Source organism: Anolis sagrei, chromosome 3, assembly GCF_037176765.1.
Source record: "Anolis sagrei isolate rAnoSag1 chromosome 3, rAnoSag1.mat, whole genome shotgun sequence".
In the NCBI taxonomy this organism is placed as follows: domain Eukaryota; kingdom Metazoa; phylum Chordata; class Lepidosauria; order Squamata; family Dactyloidae; genus Anolis; species Anolis sagrei.
The window spans coordinates 108,275,699-108,293,360 of record NC_090023.1 but is presented as its reverse complement, the minus strand read 5'-3'; the positions used below and the strand labels follow the sequence as shown (position 1 = coordinate 108,293,360).

Sequence of the window (17,662 nt, the reverse complement as noted above, 5' to 3'; positions counted from 1 at the left end):
TAACAGTAACCTTACTTCAGTTCAAAAGATCAAATGGAGCAACAATATATACAACAGTCTCTCTGAATTCTTACAGAGAACAGAGGGAATAAACAGTCGTTTTAAACAGTCTTTAAAATGTGCTTCATGCCTTAGAAATGATCAGGCCTCAGAGAATTGGCAGCCATTTCCTTCCTGGCTGTTTCCAGTCAGCACTCTCGTCACTCTCTGAGGTTAAAGTGGCAGTTAAAACCATTTCTCTCAGCAGCAAGCTAGAGCCAACCAGAATTTTGGCTCCTGGCATGCTCAGCCAATCAGCTGCTGACACATGCTTTTCCAGTCAATCCATAACATCATGGTGTCTTTTTACAAATCCCCACATTAGTCTCCTTTTGATTTCTTGATGGCAGTCTTCATTTCGATTAATAAATTAGAAAATCTTGAAACATGAAAGTAAAACATAGCCACCAAATTCAGTGGACTGCTTGACTCCCTCATCTCATCCTAGGCCCTTTCTACACTGCCATATAAAATCCAGATTATCTAGATTATATGGCAGTGTAGACTCATATAATCCAGTTCAAACCAGATAATGTGGATTATCTGCATTGATAATCTGGATTATATGGCACTGTAGAAGGCGCCCTAGTTTACCTCTGCAACGTTACTTGAGCCACACACTTCAATTTACTCTGCCGCTGGTAAAGGTTCACCAACAACAGACAACAATAATGCAGCCTGAAGATATATTATTTCTGCTTAATCATTTAGAGCATGCAAGGATTTGGTACTGAGAACCCTTGTGGAAAATAACAGAAGCACAATGCTGTATTTCCCTTCCAAAAGCACAGCATCCAGGACAACCAAATCTGGTTCTGAACCTTAACTGGAATGTATGCAGATTTTTTTTTCCTTACCACATTTTTTTCTCAGGTTAAATAAAAAAGCCATAGAATCTAATATTTGGCAGACTTTATCTCCTCAAAAAGAACTGCTTTGCAAATTTCATCTAGTTCTGCCAAAATTCTTATAGCCGTGAATTGTTTTTCCCCCATTATATTCAATGAAGAAGACATTCAAGTCTTAAGGGCCCTTCCAGACAGGCCCTATATCCCAGGACTTGATCCTAGGTTTTCTGTTTATCCCAGATTATCTGGCAGTGGGAACTCACATAATCCAGTTTAATGCAGAAAACCTGGGATCAGATCCTGGGATATAGGGCCTGTCTGGAAGGGCCCTTTGAAATAAGAAGTCGGCCTTTTATCTGTGTTCTGAAGTGTTGTGTGATTGGTCCGAATTGAAGTTGCTTCCAAGCTGAAGATAAGTTCCCAAATCACACCTCCCACTAGGAACAACAATATCTGCAACCAGCCCCTATTCATTTATTTGTACCTTTAATATAGGATGAATGTGGGTGAGCCTGTTTGAACAGTTCCAAAACTAGGACCATCTTTTGTAAACATGCAAGTTCTTTTTCAGACCCATCTGAAAAACTGCATTGCATATAATGCAGCTTGAACATCATTGGATTGGATTATATGAGTCAACACTGCCATATAATCCACTTCAAAGCAGATCACCTGGATTTTATATGGTAGTTTAGAAGGGGCCTAAGAGACCAGAGCACGGCTGGTGGGGACGAGAGATAGGGCCTTCTCGGTGGTGGCTCCTCGGCTGTGGAACGCCCTTCCCACGAACATTAGACTAGCACCATCTCTAATGGTATTCCGCAAAAAAGTGAAGACCTGGCTGTTTGTGCAGGCATTCGAATAACTAGTGCAATGATTGGTAATGAACATAGGAATGGAACAATGGATGACGAATCTGGATTATGGTTTTGATGATGAGACGATAGTGATTGGTTACTGTAGTAATTGTCTAATTTATGTAATGTGTTAAGTTGTTAACTGTTTTTATACTGTTGCATTGAATTTTTGCTGCTCTTATTGGTTGTGAATCGCTGTGAGTCGCCTTCGGGCTGAGAACAGCGGTATATAAGTAAAGTAAAGTAAATAATAAATTAATATGAAAGAAACCTGCTGCTGTGATTATTGTATGTTATCTGTCAATAGCATTTTCTATGTTGATTCTTGCTGAAAGCCACAAAACAATGTGATCACAGGATTGACTGAATACCATGACTCGGTTTCCCTAGGTTATAGTCCCAGGAGATCCATGACACTACATATGTACAGCAGATCAATTTCTATTATACTGTACAATTCAATAATACAAATGTTGATTTGTCTACATAACAGTGAATATTTGGAAATGTAAGAAGACCTGGTGATAGGTTTTCCTTAGGGTTGCCAATGACTCGAAGCACCCAACAACGAACGGTAAAGAAGAGTCTTAGCCCTGAAAATGTGGACATCTCTCTATTAGGGACCAACAGTTGTGTATGTTTGTAAGTGAAGCAATGCATTTAAAAACACATTGATGACACAATGTAAGAACTCTTCTGATGCATACACATTGGAGCACATTATTCATTGTGTTTTCAAAATAAAGCTTTCCAGAAAGTACTTTGTGGACAGTCTAGTTAGGAAACATTCCATAGCTCATAGATTTGGTCCATTTGGCTGCAGCATCAAATGGTAAAAATATACCATATAAGTGCTGGATAATTGCTAAGTTATTTTTAATTGCATCAGATAGGCTCTGCACATGTTACTCGCTCAATTGGCAGACACACTTTCCATGAGTGCAGTGCTTATTGTTCAGGGAAGGTTTTCCAGATCCAGCCATAGTTCTTTATTTTTCCAATGCACATAATCCTTCTTGCAACACATAACCAGCGCTAACTTACTTCCAAGCCAAGAAATGTATGCTAGAAAGGAAACATATGGCAGAGTATTTCATGGCTGTCTAATTAGCTAAATGGACTTTATAACTGAAAAATTGGCAGTGGACTTAGTGAGTGTGTATGTGTGGAGGGGGAAATATGAAATTAGGTCAATGGTCTTATTGCAGCATTAGTAAAACTGAAATTGCGGTAATTTGTTTTTCTTCTTCTTCATCTTGCAGGAGCCTAGACCTTTATATAATAAGAGATGCCAGTATTACTCAAGTGGAGTAGGATTCCTATATGATGCCTACCAGACAGAGGTAAACTCATGTTATTTACTCAGTCTGCAGATGATGAATGGAAAGGCTCTTTACAAGGTGACCAGTAGCAGACATGCTTCCCTACTGTGTCCCTGGGAGATTCATGTTCCAAACCTAGAGCACACACACAGCCTAGATATTTTATTTGTAGCAGGCATATTTGCTTTGGAGACAAAACTATTCTCGTTTCATTCTTGTTGCGTAATGGTCCTTGGATTTAGGTGAAACTATTTTTTAATGAGCATGTTTTTATTGAGTAGCATATTGTCATATGTACGCAGGCTATGTTAATTCTGGTTTACTTTGCTCTCCCCTGCCCCATCCCTGTCCCAACCAAAACTCTCCATTGTAATGAATTGACATAGTCCAAGAATGTCTGTATTTTGTATTCAGACTCTTGTTGTTGTTCTGGAGCCAAGATCAGGAGTCATCATGTGCAAAGGGAGTTCTGATTGAAATCTCATACTGAAGAAATATTTTTGTTCTTTTTATTGTATGCTTTTCCTGATTGCTAACCTGTATCCTGTTTTTTGTCCATTACTGCTTTATAGTCACTGTCCCTACCTTTCCCAATCCCTGGCTATTGTCCAATACAGATTTTATTTGTGTAAATTGTTCTGCACCTATGGGCTCCCAGTTTTCTACTTTGCCATATTTTGTGGACCCTCCTGGGATATTTTAGGCCAAAGAGAAGCCCTTTTGAACAACAGGAAGCTATTTTTAAAGTGTCTTCTGAAGTCTGTTCTACATTGCCATATAACCCAGACTATCAAAGCAGATAATCCACATTATCTGCTTTGGGCTGGATTATATATGTCCACACAGTCAGATAATCTAGTACAAATCTGATAATCTGGATTTTATATGGTGGTTTAGAAGCGACCTGAGTCTCACCCTGTACATCCCTAAAATGTATTTTAGTGCCAAATTTATTTTGTGGGGGAAAAAATGGAAACATATTATTTTACCCAGAATGCGGCCAGGAGCCCCCCCCCCCCCACACAAAATGTAGAAATGTCATCACCCCCCCCCCCTTCATTTAATCTTAAAGGCCAGAAAATACAGTAGCTACTGTTAATCCAGAGCAAAATAGATACAATCATAGAGTTTGCATGTGAACTAGTGTTCAAAATGTCTACTAGCCAGAGTAAAGCTCTTTTTGTATTTCCTTTTCCTTCAGGTGACGTGTTACACCTTAAACAGCAAGTGTCTGCTGAAAGTGAGGAGTAACACATGCTACTGTTGTGATTTGTACAACTGTGAAAAGTAAGTATCTATGATCTGTTGGTTGGGAAGTTCCTTCTGGCTTAAGGGTTTGTTTACACCAGCAAAATAAATCAGGTGCAATTCACATTATTTTTCCATAGTCCTGTTTTTTCAGGGGTGAAGGCCATGATATGTTGACTCTTATCACTGATCCAGATAGACGCACTAGAAAAACAACATTTCCCCCTGAAAACTGTGAAACAAAATGTGAGTTTTTAAAAAATGCATCATAAAATGCATTAACAGTGAAAGCAAATACACACACACTTTTACAGTAAGAATGGCTATAAACCAGAATTGGAAAAGAGTGGGGAGTACGGATCTTTTTTTCTGAAATAGTCAGCTTCTAAGATTAGCTTCTTCTCCCACTAAAGGAAAACAGTCTAATGCAATCCTAGGAATGTGACAAACCCAAAGTCTTGCAAAGAGGCTATTACCAGGGAAAGTCTTCCCTCAGCAGTTATAAAGTGGGAAGAGGAGGAGTCTTCCTACTCACAATGCATATTCATATACCAAGCAAGTATTTATAATGTTCTTCATGAACTGGGATCAAGAACAACACTTCCCAAGAGTATTAGCTGGCTCTCCAATACATATCTGGTGGTAGTGAGCCAGTCTAATACACCCGTTTGGCACTTTCTATTGCAATTCACATGTTTTTAATGGCAGCCACAAGCATTGATTTCATTATTCTTTTTTGCTTGCTCTGCATGCTTTCATTCAAAAACATCTTCCCCCACAGATGTGCATGCCAGCTCTAGTACCAGAAATGTCATGTTCTGTAACAGATCAAAAAAGGAGGCATGGGGTGGGAAAGCCAGATGAAAAGTAGCATTGTGAATTTTGTTGTCAAAGAAAAATTGATCACTTTAACTTTCCAGTAAACTCTTGGCTTCACATTCAACCCAGATTTTGTGCACACTCTTGTCATTGCTTATTTGGGCTACTGCTCAAGCTGTTAAAAGTTTTGTAAAAAAAAGATTGGCTGACTTTCTATGTTACACTTATGGGTTTATATCCTAGAGTTATGGATTCACAATATTTCTGTATTGATTCTTATAAATATAAGTGAGTTGCTGTGAGTTTTCTGGGCTGTATAGCCATGTTCTAGAAGCATGCTACAGCCCAGAAAATTCACAGCAACTCAGTGATTCTGGCTATGAAAGCCTTTGACAATACACACGTATATATTATAGCCCACCTTAACAGCCAGCAGCTGCAACAGGTGAAGGGCATCTGTTCAACTGTGGATCAGGAAACAAAGAGTCATTTCTAGCTCCCTCCCACCAAAAAGAGTCTTTCTCACTGGAGTGGTGCTGCAAGCTTCCTACTTCTTGTATCCAAATTGCCAGATGTGGCTAATGGTTGTTAAGGTGTTGTTGTGTGGGATAACAGGTAAGGAGACATTGGTTATGTATATATTGAATATCAAAGAGAATTTTATATTCTGATTTTGAAATTCTAGCTCATTCTCTCTGATCAGCAGTAAATAGCAGACTCCACAATGCTTGAACATAGGAATTGAAACTCCACCAACCATTACACCTAAACTCCATGTTGCATATATTGACTCTGATCCTGTATGGTTCAGTATACCATAGTAGTTCTGCATACAGATACTATATTGAGGTATATACCTCTCTCTGGATTTAGTATACAGCCTCACATGGCCTTTCTGTGCCTTTTGTAGACCGGTTGGAAGATCACAGACACATTTATCAATGTCATTATAGATACAAATAATTACTTCAGCACTGAGGTCTGCTGGAGTCCTCTTGAGGTCTTAGCACTGTTGTAATAATTTCGTATCTGGCTACATGAAATAGCTAGATGCTTTTCTGATCCTGTCCGCTCACTGCAAGGCACTGAGCAGCCATTTGGCTTCAGGAGGAGGGAGGGCTTTGGTCATTGCATTGGGTAGAATACCATATGAATTTGCTGCTGATGCCAATCCCTCCGTCTCACCAGCTCAGAGCATGCAACCAGCTACTATGAGTTCCTTGGTGTGAATAGCTGTCAGGATGTGGTTCACTTGTATCGTCTGCTCTGGTCTTCTACTGTCTTGAACATCATTGGATTGTTTCTTGGCATAGTCACAGCAGCCATACTTGGGGCATTTAAAGATGTGGTAAGTCTTGCAGTCCTTGTGGCATTTCATTCTGAAGGGATTTTTCAATGTAGCATGACAGTGTTTTCTTTCCAATTCATATTGGGCCCTCAAGACCAGGGATAGCCAAATCAGTAACCCATGGGCCTGTATCAGTCTGCAATCCATTAGGTTCTAATCTGAGATGCTGTGAGTGACACCAGGACTGTCTTTGAGTTGGGAAGTTATCATTAGTTCTGCCTATTTATAGGTTCTTCCCTGCACATTACCTTTCCATCCATCGCCACAGAAAAAAACTTAAATATGAGGACTCTTAACAAGCACAATACAGGCAGTCCCCAAGTTACAAACATCCAACTTACACCCAACTCATAGTTAAGAATAGGGCTGAGATAACAGAAAGTGAGAGAAGGAACATTCACTCCTGGAAGAATTATCATGGGGAAAAGATGTCTCCACTGAAGCTTTATCACAAATCCTTGTTTCCACAACAAGCCAATTTTTTTCAAAACCCAGCTATCACAGGGACAGGTAGTGAGGTGAAATCTACCAAACAGGGACACCAAACAGGAAAGCAAACATTACAGGGGTGTCAACTCTTCCCTATTTGGCTGGAGTTACACTTAAAAATGTATCCGTTCTGACCCACATACAAATTTACTTTAATAACATACCTACAGAACCTATCTTGTTTGTAAATTGAGGACTGCATGTATAAGTTCCTCCTTATGCAGCTTACTTGCAAAGATGTCTACATAGAATAGATTGCATGTAGTCTATATTATTCCTGAGAGAACTCAACAATAATCATTGTCTTAGTATTTCTTGCTACCAACCACTTGATGGTCAGAACTTGCTTTATAATTTCAGGGAGAAGGAGTAATTAATTCTGAGGATAGGGGGTTCAAGCCCTTTGGTATTCCCTTATTCTGGGGACCACAGTACCAATCCCTGGTAACCCTGGAAAAAAAATCAATTGCTGGTCCCTGACATCAGATAGCTTAAGAATTCTTGGTTTGAAGACTAGGGTTTAGATCAGGCATTGGCAAACTTTGACCTTCCAGTTGTTTTGGACTTCAACTCCCATAACTCCCACAATTCCTAACAGCTGGTAGGCTGTTAGGAATGGTGGGAGTTGAAGTCCAAAACACCTGGAAGTTTTGCCATGCCTAGTTTAGATGCATAGGGAAGGAGGTACAGCTCAGCCTGAAAAAACAGCTGTATCTTTAATTTGTAAAATACGATTTTATGCAAACTGTGACCATCACTTATCGTTGACTGGTTCTCTTGCTTACTTCCCAATGTGACCTGCCTATTCATTCACTAGCCCACTGAAACTGCATGTACATATAGGTGGTCCTTAAGATGTAGCCTGATAATTCAATCTGAAACTTTGCTTTTTTGCATCTCCAACATGCTATTTTCCACTGGTAGACAGTAGAGGCCAGAGGTTTGAGATGGAAAGAAACAGGAGTGCCCGGAAAGGAGGATATGTCACAACAGAGGTCTCCCAGTGCTATCCCATGGACAGTTCCTATTGATCTACTAATTGGGTCAATGAGGAATAGAGCTATTCCTGGCACAATCTGGCTTCCACTACACAGCCTGGGAAAAGCTAGAGGTATTAGATGTCTCCTTTCTACTTACGCTGGCACAATCTATGATTGCACCAGCTGAAGTCACTGGGAAGATTCTAACCCATGTTTCCCAAGAATCATTTATAAACATGTGAGATAGTATGTTCAGAGGAAAGAGGAAAGCTTGTATCTCGATTTGATATTCAAAGTATATATCATGCATCTAGAAGATACAAAAACAAAGATGAAAGTAGACAATAAAAATGATTGTTCCACTATTTGCCACTGGATTCATTTTGCGATAGCGTTGTAGATTATTGGTCCTATTACTGATAGGAACGTTAATATCGATGTTAGGATGTGAAAATATGTAAAACGAATTCACCTCTTGTGCTCCACAGGTACCTGTTCCCCATGTTACCTTCAACTCTGCTCCACTGCCACAGATTCTTTACAATCCTGCTCAGCAGATTTTGACATACGCTGGATTTTGTCCTTCTGCAGCAGCTGTTCCTCATTATTCCTCCTATCACTTACCCCTTCAGGTAGAGCACAGAAGGACTTCGGCTGTGTTTCTTTGTACTAACTTGCCAGCTAGTCTTCTATACAGCTTTCCAGGATTCTGTTTTTAATAAGGGGACTTTGTATATGTAAACATGTGGCTTTTCAGATCTGGAGCCAAAGGTTAATATTGATGGTGTCTCTTTTCAAAATAGTTTTCTGGTCCATATGACATACATTTTAAATTGAACATGAAAAGCTTATTTGTGCCTGCAAATGCAACAATTCATTTAGACTATCTCATTCAATTCATTCATTTAAACTTTTTAATCTGGAGGAAACCTTGAAATAATTTTCAGGTCTCATGAAAATAATCAATCCAGGATAAAAATTATCCTGGATTGATTATTTAGTTAAAGATATTAACTAAATAATGTCTCATGCCCTGGTCTCCTCCAGAACCCGCTTAAGATACAACTGCTGGATCCAGCAAAGGAGCTCTCTTCAGCTGGAGACTGGGGCGCAAGATGAATTACATTTCCAAAACCTTCCTTCCAGTAAGTAAGGTTGTGAAAGACCTGTGAAAGGGGTCCTCGTACTATTTGTCACAACCTCACATACTAATAGCTGGGTGGTGGAAACCTTACACTACAATCTCCAGTCAGAATGGACCTCCTTCACCTAATCCAGCAGCTGTTTCCTAAGGTGGTCTGGTTTAGTATTATGTAGGTTCATAGTTTTACTGAAAACAGATACGTTTCAAGACCACAACTTAAGGTTGCAGATGCATAACTACAGTGCTGATTACCAACTAAAATGTACAGCAATGGTTCCCAACCTGCAGTTCATGGACTACCAGTGGTCTGCAAGAACTAAAATAAGGTCCACGGCCTCACCATTAGTACACAGTTGCAACAAAAATGACTGATCTTGCAAAACCCTATTACAGTGCCAAGGCTTATTAAATATGGTTTTCTGTGGGTGAGCATATGGCAACTACTCGATGGCATATATTCTGTATCAGAAACTAGAGCTGATGTGGTCTATCCAATGCAATTTTCTGAATCAGCACCCCAGATAACCAAACAGAATCTAAAGTTGAGCAAAAACGGATTTGTAACCCTTTTGGTACTAATGTTGAAGAGTGGTTCCTGGTCAAAAAAAGATTGGGAACCACTGATGTATAGCTTAAACAATATCCCCCCCCCCCTCGAGTCAGTATCTCCTGCAGAACCCTAGAGTTCTAGAGAACTCTGTTTGTGAAATCCTGAACTAAGCTGTTTATTTTTATTACAATATAACACATATATGGGGAGTACAATGTGCTTAGTACAAGACCCAGAATCAAGATTGTACAATTGGAATCAATCCTGGAAGAGGGAGAAATTGAAAGCTCATATATGTATGTATTCAAGCAAGTACAGGTTGGTGTGATATTTAAATTCCGTTTATTACATATGCCTGTGTGTTTAATGTTACTTTTGAGTTCTGTTTGTGACTAATATGTGAAACCCCTTTTCTTTGTCTCGCTACAGCCTACCAGCAATTTTCCAACATCCTCATCTACTGATATATCCTTATCTGATGACACCCAGCCTCCATCGCAAACAAGCTCTTCTTATGGCCTTCCTCCCAATGCCCCTCCATTGTACACACCTGCCTATTTCCTGTCAGGTGAAAAGCCTCCACCATACATCCCCTAGCTATGAGATTGTCAAGAGATAATAAGTTTAAAAGAAAATGACCCCTGTTAAAAAATCTGTGCTATCCAGGTGAGCTGACTTTCAAAAATCTAATTTTTTGGCATAGTATCTCTCTACTTTAATTCAAAATAATGGTTAACAGGAAAACGTAACTGCTAGTGGAGTCCATCAAATATTGCATAGTGTCAGTTATCATTTCAGCAATTATGCTCCCAGACCACAATCTGAACACATGCAAACCAAAAGGAAAAAAATCCAGCAGGCTTTCGATTCAGGGAATGCACGACACTAGGAAGGCAATGGCTACATTCAGATGTATCAAAAATAGTGGTATATCAATATTGCAACTACTCTTCACTTTTCTTCTTGACATTTCATTGAATGAAATTTTGAAGATGTCTTGGTTCAAGCAAGAATGTCTTTCAACCTAAGGATTGGACTGAATTCCAGATAAGGTTGGGAGTTGTTTTTTTGGGGGGTGGGGGTGAGGGGAAGATCTGCATTCTAGTAGTGAGTAAAGCCAAAGGCAAAATAGTCTCACCTAAAATACCAGGTACATTTCAGTTGAAAGCTCCCCATGGGGAGATGGGGCGGGGAATACATTTTGATTGATATATTGGTTGATTGAAAGCTTTTACTGCCAAAACCAAGCATTTCAGTCTTTCAAAATGGGGCAGTGGTGAGGAAGTGAAGGGATGGAAAAGCAGGGAAACCATTCAATAATGCTGTCATGCTGCCATCTGGGGAAACTTACAGAACCAGATCAGATCACAGGATGTCCAACTTCAGTTCCCAAGTATGCGGTTCCCCATTACTGCAGATCATACTTAAGAGTGACTTCATTTTGCCTGAGATCAGGCATAATGCTCATCCGTGGGGTGGAGTGGGGAGTACAGTAGACATGTATGACCCTGAGGCTGCAGATTACATTTTGCAAAAAAAAAAAAAAAAAAAAAAAAAAAAAAGAAGGTTTCAGGTCCATCTTCACCCCTGTGTTCCAGATACGATCATGGACTACACATCCCTTGCTATATTGCCAATTTCATTTTTTTCACTTACAGTTGCAGGAGGGAAAATGTTAATGTTGGAACAAAGCTTTTGTTCCTTGTGCACCCTGTTGTACAATAAAATTTCCTTTTGTTGATTTTTTTTTTAGTTTTCACACTATTACACTTGTAGGTTAACATATGAGGCCCTTGACCAGAATTTTGTCCATCCCCTCCTGGTAATAAACCCAGTTAAATATTATATCCACGTGCATCCATTGACTGTGGCCACTGGTTTGTGGCAAACACTAATGTACATTAGCACCTGTATGATATGAAGGGCAGGAATGTCCAGTTCCCACAAGAAAGGCTAGTAAATATGATGTATATCTAAACTTCATATTCAGTTCATTTGGTCAGTAAAATAAGCTACTCCATCTGTGGAATCAGGGTACTGGGATGTTTAGGGACAATCTACACTGACCAATTAATCCAGTTTGAAGGCAGCTTGATAGTGTGGTGTTTAGATGAAACATTTCACGAATGGGCACATCAATGTACATTAAGAGCTTTGAATTGGGATAAGCAAGGTTGGGATGCTCTAAAATACAACCCATAAAGCATATCAGTGCACTTGAGTGTAAACAACATTGCATGGTGAAACCGATTAAGTGACAGGCATTCCAGCGATCCTCACATCTAAATTGGGGTGGGGAAGTTTTAAAAAAACAAACACCTGAGTTCTCCATAGCCATGGAGCTGTGAATACTGTTGATCCTGGAACTGGTTCGAGGCTAGCTTCTGTGTTGCATATAACCACCATCCCGGCCTCAAACTGATTCCAGGACTTTATATGGACTCATCAACATACAGAAATCGCTTCCTTCTCTACTGGTTTCATACTGACCTAAGTGGTCAATGTAAGTGTCCCTTTAATTTCACTTTCTTAGATATAACAGGCAGTTGGGTATTTTCCTTCCTGTTATGAACTTACATTGTGATGTACTTACAAATAACCAGCTTAGTGAGGCGAAGAAGCTTTTCTTCTTAGTATTCATTTAATATCTTCTTTTGAGTGAAGATATCTTCCAAAAGAGTGTGACAATTATTTTACAATAAAATATACTGTGTGCAATATATGTAATCATATTTTTGGTCCATGCAAGTTGCAGAAAAGAGAGACAGGAAAATCCTGGTTTACTATTAAAAAACCCCCATTCCCACAGGATAAGTATTGAAGGATTGGAGTATTTAAAGAGAGAGTCTGATTTAGTCTCTTGTCTGAATGGCTTGTGCTGTATTGTACTCAATGCTACTGAAAATAAAGCTATCTTTTCCATATGCTACTAATTCAACCAGTCTTACAGTGATTAATGATGGTACATTGTAAGGGGGCTCTGTTAATATTTCTAATACGAATCAGAGAGAGGTGGTGTATAGGATAGAGTCCTTTGAATGAGGTTCATAATGGAAAAGCACAGTGACTTTGGTTTCAGCATCTACTCCAAAGGAAACTGGTTTGAGCCCTCAAGCTACTGACTGACTGTCTCTAGTTCAGTGGTTCTCAACCTGGGTCCCCAGATGTTTTTGGCCTACAACTCCCAGAAATCTCAGCCAGTTTATCAGCTGTTAGGATTTCTGGGAGTTGTAGGCCAAAAACATCTGGAGACCCAAGTTGAGAACCATTGCTGTAGTTTAAAGTGTTGGTGGGCTTAAAGCCAATCTCAAAAACTGTGGCATAGACACCAAGAACTGGGAAGCCCTGGCTCTTGAGCACTCTAAACAGAGGTCAGAAGTGACCAGCAGTGCTGCAGAATTCAAAGAGGCATGAATGGAGGGAGAAATGTGCCAAGAGGAAGGCACGTTAAGCTAATCCTGACCAGGACCGCCTTCCATCTGGAAACTGATGTCCTCACTGTGGGAGAACATGTGGATCAAGAATAAGGCTCCATAGCCACCTATGGACACACCGCCAAGACACCACATCTGGAAGACAATCACCTTCGAGCTACAAGGGATCGCCTAAGTTGGTAATGCAGAAGCTGAAGACAAAGAGTCCTAGAAACAGAAGGAAACAGTGAAGATTAGAAAATAATCAGGAAATAAGAATTGTTGGGAATCATGTGTTGCTCAGCGTTGCTGGACTGCAAGCTCAACAGCCCTAGCCAAAAGAGCTGAACATGAGAAATGATGGCAATTGCCCATACAATTCCCACCTCTGGTATATGCAAAGGTGACAGGAAAACATACAGCGGAACAGAAAACAACTGTGCTGGATCACACTAAAGATCCATCCAGTTTAACTAAAGCAGGAAAAACTATATTAGTTAGCTTTATGTAGAGAGTGAGTATGGCATGGTGGTTAGAGTGTTGGACTAGGACTCTGGGAGACCACTCTAAATTCCCACTTAGAGTGGTCTTCCACCGGGTGAGCTTGGAGAAGTCATTGTCTCCCATCCTGATAGGAAGGCAGGAACAATCTCCTTCTGAACAAACCATGCCAATAAAACCTCGTGAGAAATTATTTGAAGGCAAACAGCAACAGCAACAAACCTTTATATAAGGTGTACGAAAAATGAGAAGCAGAAAGCAAGAGGCACATACAGGCTGTTCCCAAGTTACAAACAATATAGGTTATTTAGGTTTGTTATTAAGTTGCATTTGTATATGTCAGAACAAGTACTTTTTCTATAATCAGATGTTTGTAACTCGGGGACTGCTTGTATTTGTGTCTGAATTGCTGGGATTATGTGTCAGGCTCGAAGAATAAATTTACAAAGATCCAATTTATTTACTTATTTACTATATTTCTATCCTCTTCTCACCCTGAAGGGGACTCAGAGCGGCTTACAGTTTGGTAAAATTCAATGCCGCATACAACTCCTAGTTAAGAACTGGAGTGAGACCACAGGAAGTGTGAGAGACTTATCCCTCGAAAGGGAAATTCACTCTTGAAAGAGTTATCATAAGGAAAGGTATCTCAACTGAAGCTTTCTCACCAATCCTTCTTTGCACAACAAGCCATTCCCCCCCCCCCCCCCCAAATCCAATTATCCCAGGGAAAGAAAGTGAAAACTTCTGAACAGGTCTATAGACAGCAAAACAAATGCCACATGAGTGTTAATCCTTCCTTACACTATCCAAATCTCTCTCTCTCTCTCTCTCCCCCCCCCCCCAATATATCAGTGGTTCTCAACCTGTGGATCCCTACATGTTTTGGTCTTCAACTCCCAGAAATCCTAACAGCTGGTAAAATGGCTGGGAGTTTTGGGAGTTGTAGGCTAAAACACTGCTCTATATATGTATGGCTGGAGTCACCCTTAAAAATGTACCTGTTCCGACTTACAAATTCACCTTAAGAACAAATCTACAAAACCTATCTTGTTTGTAACTAGGGGACGGACTGCCTGTATAGCTATGATACAAAATTGCAAAGAAATTTGCCAGTGTCCCCTATGCTACAATTTTCATATTCCAATATAATATACGTACGTGAAACATTTTATATCACAATTACCTCATTCGGATTGTTTTGCTTTGTTTCTGCCTTGTTTTCAGTAACTGTCACATTTTAAAAGCTATTTTTTCCCTGTAGATTAGTTTGCAGTGAATCTAAAACAGGATTGGAATCATGCCATCCTTCAGACATTGCTGAACAGCAACTCCTGGCATTCCTTACCACTTGCTTTCTGAAGGGCCATATGATTCCTACCCTTGTCATGAATGAACTGCGGTGTAGGGGGTATTTTACATAATTGAGACCGGTGTTTCCTGAGCTATCTGATGTAGGAGGCCATCAATCCCCTATTCCCCATCTCGTGTCAGGAACTGATATTATAGTTGTCTTGCATAGCTTCCTAGAAATTCACCACAAACTGGCAGCTGATGCCCTAGGGGCTGGCACCAGTCCAAAAACAAGCACTTTGGAGTAGCACTGCTCTAGAATATATAATTAACAACAAAGAGAAAACAATTAGTTTGAAATAAATTCACTGTTAGAAGCAAGCAAGATTAAAACACATATTATATTTAAAAAATCATTTGTGAATCACCTTATGATGGGGAGGTAATTGAATAATTCAGGGCCAGCAAATATTTCTGACTAATACTGGAGAGATAAACTTACAATGCAATAACTCCGTTTCCCTTCCATATCTTCATATAATCTTAAAATCAGTTGCAATAAACAGCTACTGAAGCAAACAGATGCATTGCTATAGATCAAAGGTTGGTTGCGCAAATCCAGGGAGAGGGGTGAGCTCCCGCTGTTAGCCCCAGCTTCTGCCAACTTAGCAATTTGACAACATGGAAATGTGAGTAGATTAAGGTAACAGTGCTCTATGCAGTCATGCTGGCCACATGACTGTGGAGATGTCTATGGACAACGCTGGCTCTTTGGCTTAGAAATTGAGATGAGCACCAACCCCCAGCCAGACATGACTAGATAATCTCAGTGGTAACCTTTACCTTTACTTAATCTCAGTGTGACACTCATTGCTAACAGTCTATCTGCACATTCTCCAAGGAAACCAGACTAGCCTCATAATAAAGATTATGGTCAATATATGTAAATAAGGTTTTCCCCTGACATTAAGTCCAGCCGTGGCCGACACTGAAGGTTAATGCTCATCTCCATTTCTAAGCCGAAGAGCCGGCGTTGTCCATAGACAGCTCCGTGGTCATGTGGCCGGCATCACTTCATGGAGCACCATTAACTTCCCACAGAAGCAATACCTATTGATCTACTCACATTTGTGTGTTTTCAAACTGCTATGTTGGCAGAAGTTGGGGCTAATAGCGGGAGCTCACTCCACTCCCTGGATTTGAACCTGCTACCTTTTGGTCAACAAGTTCAGCAGCTCAGTGCTTTAACCCACTGCGCCATCAGGGGCTTATGTAAATAAGTGCTGTAATTGATTCAGAATACTGACCATATTATACTTAAGTAACTCCCCTGGTCTGATCCCATCCATCACAGCCTGATGGAAGCACAATTCACCCATGGTCCGATCACTGGTAGAATAGGCTGCCTTCTTCCCATTCAGCTGAAGCTTGGCAATTTTTATTTATTTATTTTTTTGCAGGGGGAGAGGGTTACGGCATAGCAATTTTACAATTGTGACTAAGCAATCGTGAATATGGAAGTTATGGATGAGTAAATCTAGGTAAGTGTTCCATATGCACGATCTTTATTTAGTCATCATTGCAACACCATGGTCACAATTGTAATTCCCCATAACCAACTTAACTAAGCAGTTGATACAGATTATCAATGTAGTGTGCCTTCAAGTTGTTCTGACTTGTAACAATTCTAAGGCGAACCTATCAACTGGTTTTCAGAGTGAGAGAGAGTGATTTGCCCTGTGAGTTTTCATGGTTGATTAGGATTCAAACCTTGTTCTTTGGAGCCATAGTCCAATGCTCAACCCAGTATACCATCCTGGCTCCTGATACAGAATCCTGACCACTTTTTCTCATGAAGACAACCTACATCCAAAGAAATTTGTCTGCTTCTCCAGATCAAGCTCTTAGCTAGGTTAAGCAGGACCTACCATCTTTTTTCTGGAGAATAGGGAGGCTCTAACTGTGGAACATAAATTTGGCTTATGGTAGTTAAGCATTTGTTGTGCTTTTTTGATAATGTAGTTCTGGCTTGCTAGGCATCAGGACCACATGCACATGGGAAAGAAAGGCATTATGAAAGGGATGTTCTCATGGCTTCAGTCCTTGAAGTATGATATTGTGTTTGTGGTGCACTGTGAGAGCGCCCAAGGAAAGATGCTGGGGAAGTTCTCTGGACCAGCTAACCATCCCAGACAACAACCTGTTTGCAATATTAAAACAAAAACAAAACAAGTGCGGTTCCTGTATTATTGGTGCAATTTCAAATATTGATAATGATCAGCATATTAGCAAAACTTAGAACTATTTTGTGTCGATACATTTCTGTCTTCTTGCAGTAGCCACTATTTACCATTTTTGTTCCAAAAGCCATGGACAAATGGAAAACACATAGGTTTTCTGCAATCTGAATGGGAAACTAGTCATCGGTTAATGAATCAACTAATCTTTCATATAATTTTTTGTGTGTGTGTCAGGAGTTACTTGAAAAATTGCAAGTCGCTTCTGGTGTGAGAGAACTGGCCATCTGCAAGGACGTTGCACAGGGGAGCTTGGATGTTTTACCATCCTATGGGAGGTTTCACTCGTGTCCCCGCATGGGAAGCTGGAGCTGACAGACGGGAGCTCACCCCACTTCCGGTATTTGAACCACCAACCTTTCAATCAGTAGTCCTGCTGGCACAAGGGTTTAACCCATTGCGCCATCAGGACACACTGGGTTAACTGTCCAATCTATAATCAAACAATATGGTAGCAAAAACAAAACAAAAAATAAAACTCCACCCAGAACAGAAACTATTCTTATTTCAACTA

The 17,662-nt window shown here is 40.1% G+C and overlaps 1 protein-coding gene across 1 annotated transcript in view; it reads left to right on the top strand.

The window, feature by feature from the left end:
• TMEM255B (transmembrane protein 255B) overlaps positions 1-11,186 on the top strand; it is a 42,383-nt gene extending 31,197 nt beyond the window's left edge. The window contains exons 5-9 of the mRNA XM_060766879.2: positions 3,007-3,087; positions 4,268-4,353; positions 6,322-6,481; positions 8,439-8,582; positions 10,074-11,186. Coding sequence (XP_060622862.1) covers positions 3,007-3,087; positions 4,268-4,353; positions 6,322-6,481; positions 8,439-8,582; positions 10,074-10,241 — 639 coding nt within the window. The 3' untranslated portion in view covers positions 10,242-11,186. The remainder of the gene's footprint in view (positions 1-3,006; positions 3,088-4,267; positions 4,354-6,321; positions 6,482-8,438; positions 8,583-10,073) is intronic.
• The last annotated feature ends 6,476 nt before the right edge of the window (positions 11,187-17,662 follow it).